Source organism: Zalophus californianus, chromosome 10 (genome assembly GCF_009762305.2).
Source record: "Zalophus californianus isolate mZalCal1 chromosome 10, mZalCal1.pri.v2, whole genome shotgun sequence".
NCBI lineage: Eukaryota > Metazoa > Chordata > Mammalia > Carnivora > Otariidae > Zalophus > Zalophus californianus.
Window position 1 is genome coordinate 32,639,009 of NC_045604.1, and position 16,476 is coordinate 32,655,484.

The following is a 16,476-nucleotide window of genomic DNA, read 5'->3' on the forward strand; positions in this document are numbered from 1 at the left end:
TGCTGTGATTTTTTTTCTATTCTAAGCAAAAAAAAAAAAAAAATTGTGAAAGATCTTGGTCACTTACCAGGCCAGCAGTGACAAGTGTAATTGTCAGCACTGTCCTCACATGTAGCGTTATTATGACAGGGTTTTGACCAACATAGAGGCATCAAGGTCTCACAATGTGTCCCTGTGAATCCACTACCCGTGCAGTTACAGCTGTAGCTGGAGAGTAAAATGAAATTTTCACATCAACTCTTGGTCATATTGAGATCAAATATCTTTATTCTGTCTCTTCCCCTGTCCATCAATCTGAGACCCAGGGCATGGTTTTAATACTTATCTCAAAAACTCTGGAGAATTATCTCTATAAGTCTGAAAACATTATGTATTTCCATACTAATATCAGATTATCTTTTTAAATTTATAGTATGGCTTCATACAAAATTATTGGGAAATCATGATTATTTACTTCAGTTTTCTCATTCATAATTGAAGATAATAATACCTATGTCAAGGGTTACTGTGATAATTAAATGTGCATATAAAGAATAGACACAGTATCTGAAGCATCAGAAAATATTGAATTACTATTAAGTAGGACTAAATAAAGTTGTTAATATTTGTGAAGGCAGGTAGAGAATGATTTATACCACTGTGTCACTCTTTTACATATACAGCCCATTAATAAGGTCCCTTTTGGGAAGTGAAACAATAAATTATTTAAAAAACAGGAAAAGCTCTCATTATATGAATTGTGACTTATGTTCTCTTATTTTTAGATTACAGAAATATTTGAGTCTTGCTATTTCTAACCATTCATTGGTTGAGTGAGATTATCTGACGGATTCAAAATGCAAATCTGATGGAGAAACTTGTTGACTTTAAGAGGAGTTTTTTAATTTAGATGGGATCTCCTCAAGGAGTTAGTATTGTAAAAAGATGGGCTTGCACACTCAATTTAGATAAAATGAAAGTCTGGAGGAAAGAACACCTATGAATTTATAAAGAGTTGGAATCCTGTTCACTATGGCTTGTCTGTATATCTACCACCAAACACCGATATTAAGATTTCACTAAGGAAACTGAAATATTAGCAAATGTAATAAGTTACTATAATTTTTATATGTATTGCTAGTGAGAAATCCTCTTACTAATTAAAAACATTTACTAAAATTCTACTATATACGAGACGTTAGAGACAAGAGCCATGTACTTGAGGCTGGCTAGTGGATCTCAATTCCTAGAATTAGAGACTCTATTTACAGATTCCTTTGGTCTGCAAGAACCTATTTTTTGTGTGTGTGTGTGTGTGTGTGTGTGTGTGTGTGTGTGTGTGTATGTAGTTTCTAACTCCCATAAACCTCATAGCAAATGTGTTAATTTTTTGTTGTGGGAAATCAAAATCAAGTTGTAGTTATTGACCTTGTGATTATCTTCTCAAAATTTAGGTAGTAAGAGAAATAAGGGTAAAAGAAAAATTATTCATGGCACGTGAGTTGGAGAAATGAAAGGGGGCAGGAATCAGCCTTGTTCTGCTTGCATTTCCATAGGAAGCAAAAGCTTTGTGTATTTTCTGTCTGATGCTTTGTGCAGACAGCAAAGCATGGATGGGAGGACCTCCTGCTCTTCCTCTGGAGTGCGTGTATGGAAACTTGCATTCTGGTGTGTCTGCATGTCGGCCAGTAACTGCCTTCAGGAATGTAGATTCTCGCCCCTGGAGAATGATTTGGGTAAAACTGAAAGTCAGAGGCAAGATGTGGAATGTGATTAGAAGTCAGGCTTTATAGTTTACAAAAGAAATACACAACTACATTGTACTATTTATTTTTTTTAAAAGATTTATTTATTTATTTTAGAGAAGGGGAGGGGCAGAAGGAGAAAGAAAATCTTTAGCAGACCCCACACTTAGTGCAGAGCCCAACTTGGGGCTCAATCCCATGACCCTGAGATCATGACCTGAGCCAAAACCAGGAGTCGGTCGCTTAACCAACTACACCACCCAGGCACCCCACATTGTTCTATTTAAAATTATATCATTTTCCTGATAGTTCCTAGTACATGTGCCTTTTACTGTTCCCCGTTTGAGTCCGATTCTCTTTGAAACTCAGATTTGGGATAAATTCTATCTTACTTATTAAATAAAGGAGAATTGGATTCTAGTCCTTCCTTTGCCAAGAATTAACTGTGTGAACTTGTGGGAGTCACCTAACTTCCCTGAACGTTAGACAACTTAATGTAATGGGAGAATATTAATGCTCACCTTGCCTTCCACTGAGCTGTTGAAGGACCCAATAAGACATTAAGTACTAACGCTGTTCAAATCATTATGCATTTGATAACTCAATATTTGTGGTTAAAATAGGTATCAGGGGCCCCTGGGTGGCTCAGTTGGTTAAGCCTCTGACTCTCGATCTCAGCGCAGGTCATGATCTCAGGGTCATGAGTTCAAGCACCATGTTGGGCTCCATGCTGGATGTGGAGCCTATTTAAAAAAAATAGGTATCAGAAAGGTCTATAAAATATTTTATATGAATTCAGCTACCACCTAAATTTATTATATATATCACATTAAGGTGTTATTTATTTATTTGTTTGTTTATTGTTTTACTGAAAAGCCAATGGTAGAATCTACTTTGGAGTAGAACCACATGGCTACTTCTTGCCATTCTACTCTTCCAAAAGTATTCACCCACTTCCCCGAAAACCTGAAAATTCAAGATACAATGAATTTAATATCACTGCCTTTCCAACACTGTTTATATAAAATTCCTAAAGGATGTATTTTTCACCACTTGATTCATATGCTTGTTATTATGTAAATACAACTTAATATTTATGTACAGAATTATTTCCAGCTTTGTTTTTGCACTGTCCCTATCTACAACAGGTTTATTTCATGGAATTGAAAAGCTGGGACTTTTCTGTAACATAAAAGTTCTAAACGATTACAAGAGTGACTCGGAAAATCTTCACTCTTGGGACAGATGACCTCCAAAAGATGCATCTCTAAGTAAAATCTGAATGTTACTACTTGTTGTCACTTAAAGTGTAAAGCAACATGAACATTTTAAGCTAAGGACTTGAGCCCTCCAAATTCCCCAGAGTGGTACAATAGCTGTTGGTCTGTGAGTTCTCTCCAAGCCAACCACCCAGACATAGGAGAAAACGTACCTGCTGTGCTGATCTACACACAGCCCTCCATGGAGGCACGGCTGGCTGGCGCATTCATCACTGTTGAGTTCACAGTGATCACCTACGAATCCAGGGGGACAGTCACAGAAATAAGCCCCCAGAGCATCCCGACAAGTTGCACCGTTTCGGCAGGGCTGGGACCCACATTCATCAACTTCCATTTCACAGTTCACACCTTTTAAGAGAGTCAGCGCAGAAAAAAGGAAGTTTTAGCACAGCATTCGTATTTTAGCTCTTTGTCAGTGCTTTATTTACCAAAGCTCTTGTCAAATGTTATGTTACCCAAAATAATTTTCCTCCTTAATTGTAATTGATACTAACTTTCTGGCATGCTTGTGGGAAGGTGCACAATGCAGAGCAGCTGTTCCTTAACTAACTTTCTGGCCTGCTTGTGGGAAGGTGCACAATGCAGAGCAGCTGTTCCTTACAAAGAACTGTTGCGCACAACAGCTTGTGGCTTTTTAGTCTGTTGAAACAAGTCATTTTTAGAACAAAGTTATTGTTAACTGTACTTTTGTTGGAAGCTTAAAAGGGACTGGTCAATGTTTTTAAATTATTTTTAAACAGTTAGTTCGACATCATATACAGAAGTGGGTAACAGCTCAAACTCCAAAGCCAAATGAGCTGGGTTGTGATCTTGGCACAGCCACTTAGCCGTGTGACCTCGGGCAATTCCTTAACCTTTCCAGATCTCAGTTTCTGCACTTGAAAAAATGGGACCAATACTTGTAATTACCTCACAGGATTATTATTAAAATTACAATGTGCTTATGATAGTAGGGGGAACATATTAAATGTTGCTAGAGGAGGAAAAAAAACAATACTTGTTCCTTTTACATTTATTGTACAAATACAATGTGCAATTATTTCCTTAAGTGCTCCTTCTGCATAGACTTTTTAATTTAAATTTTCTTTAGTGTTGTAAAATCCTACTTTTAATTAGGAAATCAGTTTGTGATTTAAACTTAATATAATTAGTGGCATTATTAGGAGCTACTTCATTTTAAGGTAATGTCACATAAAAAAATCTGTATTTATTCCCCTCAAAATAGTAAATGAAGATTATTGAGTAAGCAAAATAAGTTTAAGGTTTACAAAAGTAGTCACATGGAGACAAACTACCCTACTGAATCTATCAAAATAATATCTGATATATAATAATCAAATTTGCATACGTTTTAAAAGACACAAAAGGGGGAATATCTACATTTACATATCTTTATTTCTATGCCTATAAGCCAGGATATTAAATTGTGTATTAAAATGATATTGAAGGATTTTCAAAGGACTCAGAGATTGTTAGTAGTTTCTGTGCCGCCTTTCCTGACAGAAAAAGCAGTAGAATATTCTAACACTGCTGACCATTTACAACTGTGACTAGATTCCATAAATACCTAAGTTGAAAAGGGAGGCCAGCATATTAAATTTGATTGCTTTTTGATAAGAAAAAAACTTAAAAATTAAGTTTTACGTCAACAAAAATAGAAAGTTGTGGAACAGTACTTGTTGCATGGTAAATGGCTTGCAGTATTTGAGGCCTGGCTATTTCTTACCCAGTCTGGGAATGAGATCAATCATATCTGTTTTAGTTGGCATTAATAAGGTGAAGGGAAAAAATGCTGAACTGGCTAGCAGAGGACCTGCAGTTCTCATTCTCTCTCTGAAATGCCTTTTCAGTAATATTTTAGTATCTCTATTTCTGCCATGCAAAATAATATGATAATAGAGATCTCTATTTTCCAAGACTGTGTATAAGTCAAAAACAATAAGTTCTTTAAAAAATTTTTTCTTATAATCATTTTGTAACATATATAGCAACTCAAATGGTAATGGGTCAGTCTTCGGTAATTACAAGGTACAAAATTACCTCCCCTGAAATGACAATGATCAATCACAACTTTAAGCAGAGTGAACTGTGTCCACCCAGGAATTTTTGGTCATTATAGGTTCCCATAGTGCTCTCTGAGCAGAGGGCAACTGGCACTTACTCCACACCTGCCATATGCAGAGTCAAGGCATGGTGATTTCACATGCATTCTTGCCTGTGTCCCATGCTTGTCAATGACTGTCTTTGTGCAATTCCTATCACTACATATTCCCGTTCTTGTCAATCCAGTTGTCCATACTGCCTTTGCCCATGTGATATTAGACTATGTCCTTTGGTATTTTAGTCATCCATATTTGCTGGAAAGTATTAACGTATCAAGCCAAATTAGTGGTTTGGAACTTGTTAAAGCTTTTCTAAATTTTATTTAACTCAAATAAAATTCATATATTCATCTGATATACACCCAGATTACCTCCTAGTATTTAAGAAATACATTATAAACCACTATTTTAAATTCTGAAGCTCCACTTATACGTTGTAGCTCAACTACTTTAGCTTTAAAGTGATCCTGATGTACATCCTGATGTGTTTCATAGTTTAGATACAATTTCAATTCAGCTAGTTACTTTGGGGTAATTTATTTGTATTACCTTGATATTACTTAACTATATGATTTTTATTGCAGCTCATCACTGCTGCTGATATAGACAAAAATGGCTGGGTCAATGTCTGCTTGATGCCAAAATAGCCAGATGAAATGTGGTAAGTATAGTCAGTCATCCAGATGTCTTTGTATTTCCAGATGCTGGCTTCATAGATAAAACATCTGAATAACTAACTATGATTTGTATTTTTCATTTGGATACTTACTGTCAATCACATGCTTATATCCATTAAATATACAATTAATCAACCTTCAAAAATATACCTGAACTGTGTGGTCCATTCTATCTGGAAACACTCATTTTATGCCTAGTGTTAGTAAGTACAACACCATGTTATTGTAACTATATGTGGTAATAGAAATTGAATAGAGTCACAGGGAGTAGTATTTCTGTGGTTGATTGTCTAAGAAATAGAAAATTCATAATTGTAGAGTTCTTTCACAAAAATCCACCCAGGAACCAAACCAATCTGTTGGAATTCATTAATAGTTAATAGTATGAAACAAGAAAATAGAAAGGGTATATTACACACACACACACACACACACACACACACACACACACACACACATACAGGACAAGAAGAACTCTGCACCAAAAGAAGAAAGTATAAGACAGGAAAAAAAAAAATCCACTGACATCATTAGCTTTGGTAACTCACTATAACGAATACTGTGTTAATCTCCACAAAGGCATCCCTGCATAAATGTAGATGACCTAAGTTGTCAGATCATTAATTCCTGACAGTCAGGGATGGTTTCACTCTAACTACTCAATTTGCATTAACTGTCAAAAGAAGTTCAGAAAGTTTCTCACGGCCAAATATTTAACTAATATCTGCAACAACCCTGTTTTCAAATAAGGTCACAGTCTGAGGTACTTCGACTTAGGGTTTAGAACTTCAACAGAGTAATTTGTGTATTGGGATTGGGAGAGGTCAAAATTCAATCCTAACAGACTCCTGCTTGGTTTGTTTTTCTGTCACCACCTTGAAATTCTTAATTTTTGAACAAGGGGCCCCACATTTTTTATTTTGCAGCAGAACCCACAAATTATGGAGCCTTTCTGTGTATAAGCCCTTAATTCCCATTTAAGCTTTTTATAACTGATATACATAGAATGAGTTCTTTTTTTCCTGATCAAAACCTGATTGATACACAGACCTGAGATAGGAAAGATTTGAGTAGAATATTCAAATAAGCAGAACTGCTCAGTTTTTGGTCTACCTCAGGTGAGAGACAAGCAGAAAGTTAAAGATGTAGCAAAAATGAAGGAGGAGCAGAAATCCCAGACTCTTCAGCCTCACCCTCGATGAGTTGGGAATTTGATACCACCCCAGATAAGCGTTGGGATCCCAGGAGAGAAGTTGTCTCCACTTCCCTTAAAGAACTTTGGAAAGACATCAGGACACACATAATTTCCGAGCCACCATAGTACATAATGATAGAGCAGAGAAAACTGTGTAGGACCTGGGTAGATGGAAATGAGATGGTTTTATAGAGAATGCTTATTGAAGCATGCAAGGCAAACAAATCCTTTCTCAAATGAGTCCAACAAGTACTTTTTGTATTATTTTCCTTCTTCCCCTTTTCCTTTGCCATTCATCATGGAAGAGTAGGAAGAACATGAATCTTGTAGACAGACCACTCAGGATTAGCTCTGCTCTGTCACTGCTAACACCAAGGTTGGATTATAGTAAATGCTCAGTGAATGGTAGGTATTACCTACAATCTATTTGTTCTTTCCTATTCCTTCTTCAATTCCTCAGGGTAGATAGGAAAAAAAATTTTTTTGAAAAGTCTTTGGAAGCAAACATATTCCTGGAAGGGAATTTGGAATAGTTTCCAATTCCACTAAAACAAATATAGATGGCATACTATGAGTATAGGAGCTAGAGACTGGACAAATTTGGAGCAGCCACTACACTAAATATGATTTTTTAAAAAGGGCTACAATGGACATATAAGTAGCTAGTGAGCAATAGTAAATATATAGCCCAAATTAGGTAGTAAATAGCTGAGGTAGATTAATCGACTTTAAATTATGAGAAAAGAGTAGACAATGAGGGGCTCTCCAGAACTGGAAATCTTCAAGGAAATAATTGCAGGTCAAGAACAAGAAGGTTCAGAGAACAATACAGGCACATCAGTAGAATAGCTCTACTCTCTACAAAGTCCAGGCTCATAAGGAGATATCAAGATAGAGAAGAAGCTTTGGACAGTATGAGTATAGAGAAGCCAGGTGGTTGATACTCTGCTAAAGATGAGGTAAGAATTCAACAGAAGCAAGGACACTGGAAGCTCTGGATGTGGTGAGGACTTTGGTGGGAAAGCAGTTTGGAATGATGAGAGAATCCAACTTGAAACTGCATCAGTGTATGGCTGTAGTGGAATAGAGATGCAGGTCACTGAAAATAGGAAGTTCAAGAAATGCGAAAAGCGGGCGCCTGGGTGGCTCAGTCGTTAAGCGTCTGCCTTCGGCTCAGGTCATGGTCCCGGGGTCCTGGGATCGAGCCCCGCATCGGGCTCCCTGCTCCGCAGGAAGCCTGCTTCTCCCTTTCCCACTCCCTCTGCTTGTGTTCCCTCTCTCGCTGTCTCTCTCTGTCAAATAAATAAATAAAATCTTTAAAAAAAAATGCGAAAAGCATGGTCCATAAAATTCTGCAATAGCTCCTAACTGGATTTGGATAAAGTGAAAACTTCTCATTTTGACCTCTAAACATCTTGGTAATACTTCTGGTTTCATATCACAATTCTATCATCATTCTATATGCCAGTCATATCAGATCATTTTCTTTTTCTCAAACCCACCATATGCCCCTACCTCCAAGAGTTTGGACAAACCAATTCTCTCTCTCAAAGGTTTTTTCTTACTTGTCCATCTGATGAAGTCATCCTTTAAGACTTATGTTAAATGCCGCATTCTCAATGAAGTATATTCCCTGATTACCTTACTGGTTCCACCCTCTTGTGTTTTCATAGCATTTACAGCATTATATTTTATTATTTGTTACTTGCTTATCTCCAAGAACTGCTTTAAAGACAAGGATCCTTCCTTATTATCAATAGTAATAGCTGAGACTCATCAAGAGCTTATTTCACATCAGGTATTGTGCTAAGCATTTTATGTACATTATTTGATTTTGTTTGATCTTCAAAAAATTATCCATGAGGTGTTATGAAACTGAAGCACAGAGAAGTTAAGAAACCTGATGCAGACCAAAAGGCTAGAAAGTGCTAGAGCCAGGATTAGATTACAGGCAGTCTGAATTTAGAGCCTGTGCTATTAGCCATGAGGTTACATCACAGCCCAGTGCTTTATGTTCTTCAATGATGTACATCCTCAGTGTCTAGCAAACATCTGCCCCGTGACAGGTGTTTAGCACATTTTGCTGAATTGAACCAAATGTGAAGAAGTTGACTGGGAAAGAGCAGAAGTTATTGAGAATACTGGAAGTGTCCTGGAGGTTAGGAAATAATGGCTTGTGAGGAAAGGAAAAGAGTAGTGTAAGCGGTAAGTGAATGATGAACCAGTGGTCTTTCAGGAGTAGGGGGGTTAGTTAGAGAAAGCTAACCTTCCCTCCTGGCCCTGAGAATCGAGAAAAAAAAAAACAAAACCTTTAAGGAGGGTTGCATAGAAAGTGGTTTCATCAGATAAATGCCAAATTCTAGCAAAGGTGAAGGAATTAAAGGCACTTTGGAAAAGATTAAAGTGTTGTGTTTACTTCACTTGTGTTTAAGAAAAGACTATGGATCTAGAAGCAGGTGACCATTCTAATGAGTATCAGGAAGTTTTTCCTGTGATATCTTCACATAAGCTATACATTAGCAGTCTGTAACTCTAGGCCACATTACTCTTCTGATTCCAACTATCATAGATGTCTTCTCCAACTATTCCAACAGACATCATTCTACAATTCCAAATATAAACTCTCCTCAATCCACCCTCACTGATCCCCTACACCCCTCCCCCTTCCAAACATCTCAGTGAATGAGATTATCTCTAAATCACCCAAGCCAGATTTCTAGGAGTTATCATCATCTTGTTTTTATTTCCCACATTCCAATTAGTCACTAAATCCTGGCATTTCCCCCATGGAAATGGATCTCAAGGGCCATCCCCATTGCTCCAACCTTATTCAGAGGCTCACCATCTCTCTTCTTGTCTTTCTGCTACTGACATCTCTTTTTCAAGTCATTCTCTACATTTCTGAGAGTGATCATTATAAAATACAAATCTGATTATATCACTGTCTGTGCAAAATTTATAAATAGCTCCTCTTGTCTCCAGGATAAAGCCTTCGAATGTGGTAGAAGATTCAAAAAGGTGTGGACTCTATTGGTACAGCCTCATGTCTTTGGGCTGCACATAGGGATTCCCCTTGCTTGCAATGTCCCACTTCTCATTCCTACTTCCCCCCAGTTAATTCTAATTCATTCTGAAAAACTGGGTTTGAGTATCACATGATGCGGGACACTATATTTAACTACTTATACCTGCCTTAGGTTCCACTCCACAGTTCTCTTATAATCCCCTGTAATATAAAAGTATGTATTACATTTTACCACAAATGCTTGTTTGTTCATTTTATCTACAAAACAATCAATGTGAATTTTTTGTCTTTTAACACTGAGATCTATAGCATTTAGCGCATATTCTTGAATATAGAAAATGCTCAAAAAAAAGGAAAATGCTCAATGAATTTTGAATGAATGACCCAGTCATAGCTATAGATTAATCCATCATCTGTCTCAGAAGGCAATCTGGTTCATGCTTCTGCGAGCCTGGGCCCACTCTAAATCAAAAGCCATAAAGCTAAATTTATGGCTTTGGCAAGTGTTTAAAATGAAACATTGTTTCTGAATGATTGTGCCTTAAACTTCTGATCAGAATTTAGAAATTTTGCACCTCAATATACATCTTTCAGCAATTATAGATCAATGTTAACATTCTGTCCCACAAGATAGCGCACATCGTATGTTATCAGCCTGGAGCAGGTCTTGTCACTGATGTTGTGCTCATCACTCATTACAGTGGGGAGAGAATGCATAACACGTGCAGTATGTCATTGACAGACCACTCTGAACATCTTTCTCATTATCTGCAGAGCCCATGCTTTGGGAAATAATTATACTCTAGCTTTTAGTTATCATCCTAAGTTTCAGAGTCTGCTCAATATATTTAATATCTAACAGGCCTCTATGCATAATATTTCCTTTCGAGTAAGAATTATATACACTATTCCTGGGTTCTTTAAAGAATGATGCATGGTATATCTATTACAACACTTATCAGTGCAAGTCTGAACCAAGTATCACTGCAAAGAGGTACTCTAGCACCACTTACCATTACAGCAATAGATTTATACTACCTTTTCCTCCTCTAGATCATAGCTATTAATAATTTTAACATCCTAGAGCAAAGAGGCTGATGACTTTGTGCTCTGATTAATAGTGTAAAACAAGCATAATATTGATTAGCAAGATACTATGAAAGATTAAAGGCAGATTTTTTATTTTCAGTGCAACAATCTTTGAGTTTTTACCCAATAAGATTTCTAACTTGTGCAGTTATATATATCTTTTCTAAGGACACCAAAAAGTAACAAATATCTTTTACAAAATAGTCACTTAAAGTAGACTTTATAAGCCTAGGATTCATTTCTGAAAGATGCCTGAATTTTATCAATTTAAAGACTGCTCTTTTCTCTGTCATAGGTTTAAATCTAGGAATTATGATGCACTTCATAATCAATAGTGTCTTGGTGTTGTGTTATATATTAGTTGCAGATTTTTCCTCTCTTGATGTAGGTGAAATCAATGTAACTATCAGTGATGAATTCTGATGAAATATGAAAATTGGCTTATATTTTATATTATTTTATAGCATTTGCTTACTGTATTTATTTTATTATTATTTTTATTAGTATTATTAATACTTTATTATTATCACAAGAGTCCACTCCAGTGACCTGGCCTCTCTCCACCCACAGACCAGGGCTCCCTGGCCTCCCATTGGATGATCCCCACGTCAGCCTACCCACCTAGCCAAGGAAGGCAGTCATATTCCCATTAGATTGCCTTCAGGGGAACAGGTGCCTATATAGCTAAGTTAGGGATGGAATTCCATGCTTTGTTCCCTAAACTCCCACTCCAGGGAACTGGCATCTCTCTACTGGGGTCCTACTGCAATCTCTGGCTACCCGGAACTGCACTGCATAGCATGTGCAGTATGGTCTTCTCTCCAGGTCTTGGGCATCTGGAGCCCTTCAGGCCTGAGGTCTACGGCCCAGCCTCACATTCTGGATAGCCTCGTGGGTGGAGGGGGCCCCTCCCCCACAATACAATTTGATACTATAGCTTCAAAGATGGCAACAGTCACTCCCCATTTGGACGTGCTGCCTGATGGGGACCCAGTCCTCTCCAGGAACCAGGGATCCCAGATGTCTCTCATTCCATGGTGCCCTGGTTCCCCCCCCCCCCCCCCCCCCCCCGGCAAGGCTTCAGAATTCCCGACATACCTGGTTCGGGGTGATAGGGTCCCTTTGTGAAGATGCGCCTTAGACGTGTGCAGACGCCTGGTTTCCCACATAGAACACCACAGGGACCCAGCCTCTCCTGAACCGGTCCTCGCCTGGTTTAGGGACCGGAGCTGGACCAGATTCCTGCTTACTCCTGAGAACTGTGCCAGACCAATATGTCCAGTGAGCTCTCCCGCACCAAGATCCCAGCAGCCAGGCCTCTCCAGGTACTAGGACTCCCTGGTGTCTCCTGCTGGAAGATCCCCAGGCAAGCCTGCAAATTGGCGACAGTCCCCACCTGAACGTGCTGCCTGGTACGGACCCAGGCCTCTCCAAGAACTACGGATTCCAGATGTCTTTTATTCCAGAGCATCCAGGTGCCACGAAGCAAGGCTTCAGAGTTCCTCACATAACTGGCTCCTGGATGTCAGGGTCCTTTCTGTAGGTGCAGGCCTGAACGTGGCCAGATGCCTGCCCTTGCCCCAGAGCCCAGAATAGGGACCGGCCTCCCCTGAACCGGTCCTGGCCCAAAACAGGAACTGGGATGGGCGGGATGCCCGCTTGCTCCCAAGCGCGGAGCGGGTCCCGCATGCGCAGTTAGCTCTCCGGGCCCAGAGACCGCAGCCGCCGCGCGGGCCTCCAGGGTTCCCCAGGCCCGCGCGCCCCGCCGGGCCAGGCAGTCAGGTACCCCCACGCCTGCCTCTGGGGAAATAGGCGCCATTGGGTATGGTAGAGCCTGCAATTGGGCGGTTGCCTTGTGTCTCCACGACCCTCGAACTCTCCCCAGTCTCTGGGTACTGTTAATGGCAAGACACGCTGGTGCGCAGTATGTACTGTTTTCTTTATGAACTGATTTTATTATTTTGTCATTATAGATATGGAAATCTTTTTCATTTCTACAGGATTTGCTTTCACAGAGAGACATAACTGGAATAACCTCTGCTTTCAATCTTAAATTTGTTTTTTGCTGGTTTTCTTAATCATTATTTGCCCTCCCGTCTACTCCTCCTACCGTCGGTGCAAGTTGAAGAATGTTCTTGACACTACTGCAGTAGTCTCATCTTTCTAGAAAAATCATGGAGGCTAGAACTAGTTCTAGGGATAGGAAGACTGGCTCCTGTTGGTCAGCCCTAAGAGCAGAGAATAGGGAGTGCATTCTTGTGCTTTCTTGAATCTAATGATACTTTCAAGGGTACAGTTGTCTGTGGAAATATTAAATATTCTACTTCCCCACGCCCTACTGCTTCTCCCAGCACTAACAAACTCATCCTTCCTTCCTTCTTCTCAAAGTCTGTATGCTCTTCCTCCCATTTTACTCCTATCATAAATATCGTAACATGTACGAAGGCATTATTTAATTTTAAAATATTATATTCCTAATTAACATGCATGGCTTCCTCAATCTACTGCCTATATTTAATATGTGTATATGTATATTTTTAATATATAAAATTGGTAAAATATATATGAAGTTGAATTTGGAGTAACCCATTTACAAGTCTCCAAGATGCTATGTTTGTAAAAGACTCTACTTTTATAAATGGTTTCTATCTTGCTTAATTTTGTGAGTTTCTTGGGAAAATAATAGCAAAATTGTAATATTTGCATTTTACGCTAAATATGCCAATGTTACACATTTCACACTTACGTAATTATAATGTTTTAATCATAACAAATATGTTTCTTGTGTTTTTGTTCATTAGGATAATTGTTATTCCTGAATATTTGAAATGTTATAATACTAATACATTCCTAAATCCTTTGTTTTATGATATGGCAGCTTCAGAGAATAAATTCTTGCCTTCACATATCATAATTTTCCAGTTTAAACTTATAAATAGAGCACAGAGATTATGAACTCAGTTAATTTATCCCTGAGTATGGTTCTAATATATTCAAAAAAGAAAGCAATTCAGTGTAAGAAAAGGATATCTGTAAAAAGTATAGGTAAATATTGTTAAATGCTAGCAGCAATATTTGAAGATATTAAATTAGTGACAACCAGCATTTTTGTGGCTTCATAGTTTACGGAAAAACTTTCAGCATGTGTTTTTATTTTTTTACATTTCATTGTTGCCATGACCCTGAGAGTTATGTACGTATGTATGTTAGAATGAGGACACAGAAGCTTAGAACTATTTATCAATGTCAAACCACTAGAAACCACTAGAACACATCAAAGGTGGGACTGGAAGCCCTGTCTTCTGCTTTCAAATTCCGCAGCCTTCCCATTCCACCCATTCTTCCTATTACTACATATTTTTTAGCTCATCCCCTCCTCACTCAGACCTGCATACATACCCTGCTGATAGCTAGGAAGTCAGTAGGAGAAGTACTCAGGGAGTTTAAAATGGAGCATGCCATTCACAACTGCTAGCTAACCCACAAACCAGGTGTCAGAGCAAAGATGACAGAAGAGACATCCACACCTTTTTTTTTTTTTAAGATTTTATTTTTTTGACACAGAGAGAGCAAGCACAAGCAGGGGGAACAGCAGGCAGAGGGAGAAGGAGAAGCAGACTCCCTGCTGAGCAGGGAGCCTGATGCGGGACTCAATCCCAGGACCCTGAGATAATGACCTGAGCCCAAGGCAGACGCTTAGCCGACTGAGCCACTCAGGCGCCCCCAACATTCACCCCTTTCTAAAACCTCTGCAGTCCTTCCCCCCTCGCTATTCAGCTCATTATTACTCATACAATAATAATACTAATAAATGTAGTCAGAGGACATAAGTTTCAGTTCAACATCCTGAAAGAAGTGCGTTTTTGCTCTGCTCATAGGCCACTTGATCTATGAAGATCTTCCTGACCCTAAGCAGTGTCATCGGCTCCTTTCTTTGTGCTTCCTCAGCATTCTGTTTAGAGAGACTGAGTTTTGTTTGCACACCTCCTCCCAGAATAAACTGTGAGTGTCAGGGATAAATTTTGTCTTAGTCATCCTTATGTCTCCACGGTCTGGCACAATGTCCAGTGCCATGCAAGTATATCATAAATAATTGCTGAGTGAACAACATGTGTTATTTTTTACTCATTCAACAAACATTTGCCAAAGCCAGCAACTTCCATTTCTTCATAAAAGTATTTCACATGACTCCCATTCTGAGTAAAAGCCTGAACAAGGTTTAGTTTTTTTATATGACACTACAAAAAAATGATCAATTTCATAGGTAAGAGCATACAGAAAAACAGTCGTTTTCCTTTGAACATGAAGATACAACCTGTGAAATTCAAATATTCTTTTTTGGCTGGCACACATTACTTGCCTTTTGGGTATGAAAGATATTTGCTATGGGCATATATATTAGATGGTGAGTGAAATGTGAGGTATTTTGGTTGATGCTCATAGAAACAATATTTAAATGTTCTTTAAACTCGTGTCTTACATATTGTATATCTTTATATAAATATGGACTATAAATAATTATTCCCAATAAATTTATTTAAGTTTATTAAATGGTTTATGTATTAACTTCGTATTCACTTATGAATTAAGTTTATGGAAAAACTTTAATCAATAAATCAGTAATCAGTAAATCAGTAATCAGTAAAAAACTCTCAATGATGGTAATCGTAATGATAATAACAATTTTTCTCATGAAATAAGCTTAGATTTTATAATATATAATACTTTTATTTCCCCAAATTATGTTCATGACCATTAAATTATCTATATGATCTGTCATAGAAAAATGATATTAGAAAAGTGATGTAGTTGATCAAAAATATATTTAGAAAAGATGGAACATTAAGCCTGGATTCAAATCTCCACATTGACTGAAATTCAAATTATGCTATTGATAGATGCCACTGTAATGGCAGCGTCAGAGTTAGTGACATCATACCTGTTAGTCTTATTCATCAGAATGGATGAGGACTATTGGAGAAGGCACAGAAAGGAACATTAAAAAAAAAAACACTTTTTTTTAAGATTTTTATTTATTTGATAGAGACACAGGGAGAGAGGGAACACAAGCAGGGGGAGTGGGAGAGGGAGAAGCAGGCTTCCCGCAGAGCAGGGAGCCCGATGTGGGGCTCAATCTCAGGACCCCGGGATCCTGACCTGAGCCGAAGGCAGACGCTTAACGACTGAGCCACCCAGGCGCACCAACATAAAAAATTTTAAGAAAAGAAGGTCTGATAGGAAATTATAAATGAGTAACCACATAATGCAGAGAGATAGAATAAGTTTCAGGTGTGCATGTGAAAGACCATATGAGAATGTGGTTGATATAAACTAGTAAGGAAAACCACACTTGCTGAACTATTCTAAGGGTAGACCTGTCCTGC

At 38.3% G+C, this 16,476-nt stretch overlaps 1 protein-coding gene across 1 annotated transcript in view; it reads right to left on the bottom strand.

The window, feature by feature from the left end:
- CRB1 (crumbs cell polarity complex component 1) overlaps window positions 1–16,476 on the bottom strand; it is a 211,642-nt gene that overhangs the window by 119,040 nt on the left and 76,126 nt on the right. The window contains exons 3-4 of the mRNA XM_027612985.2: window positions 3,157–3,352; window positions 68–207 (exon numbers count right to left, since the gene is read on the bottom strand). Coding sequence (XP_027468786.1) covers window positions 68–207; window positions 3,157–3,352 — 336 coding nt within the window. The remainder of the gene's footprint in view (window positions 1–67; window positions 208–3,156; window positions 3,353–16,476) is intronic.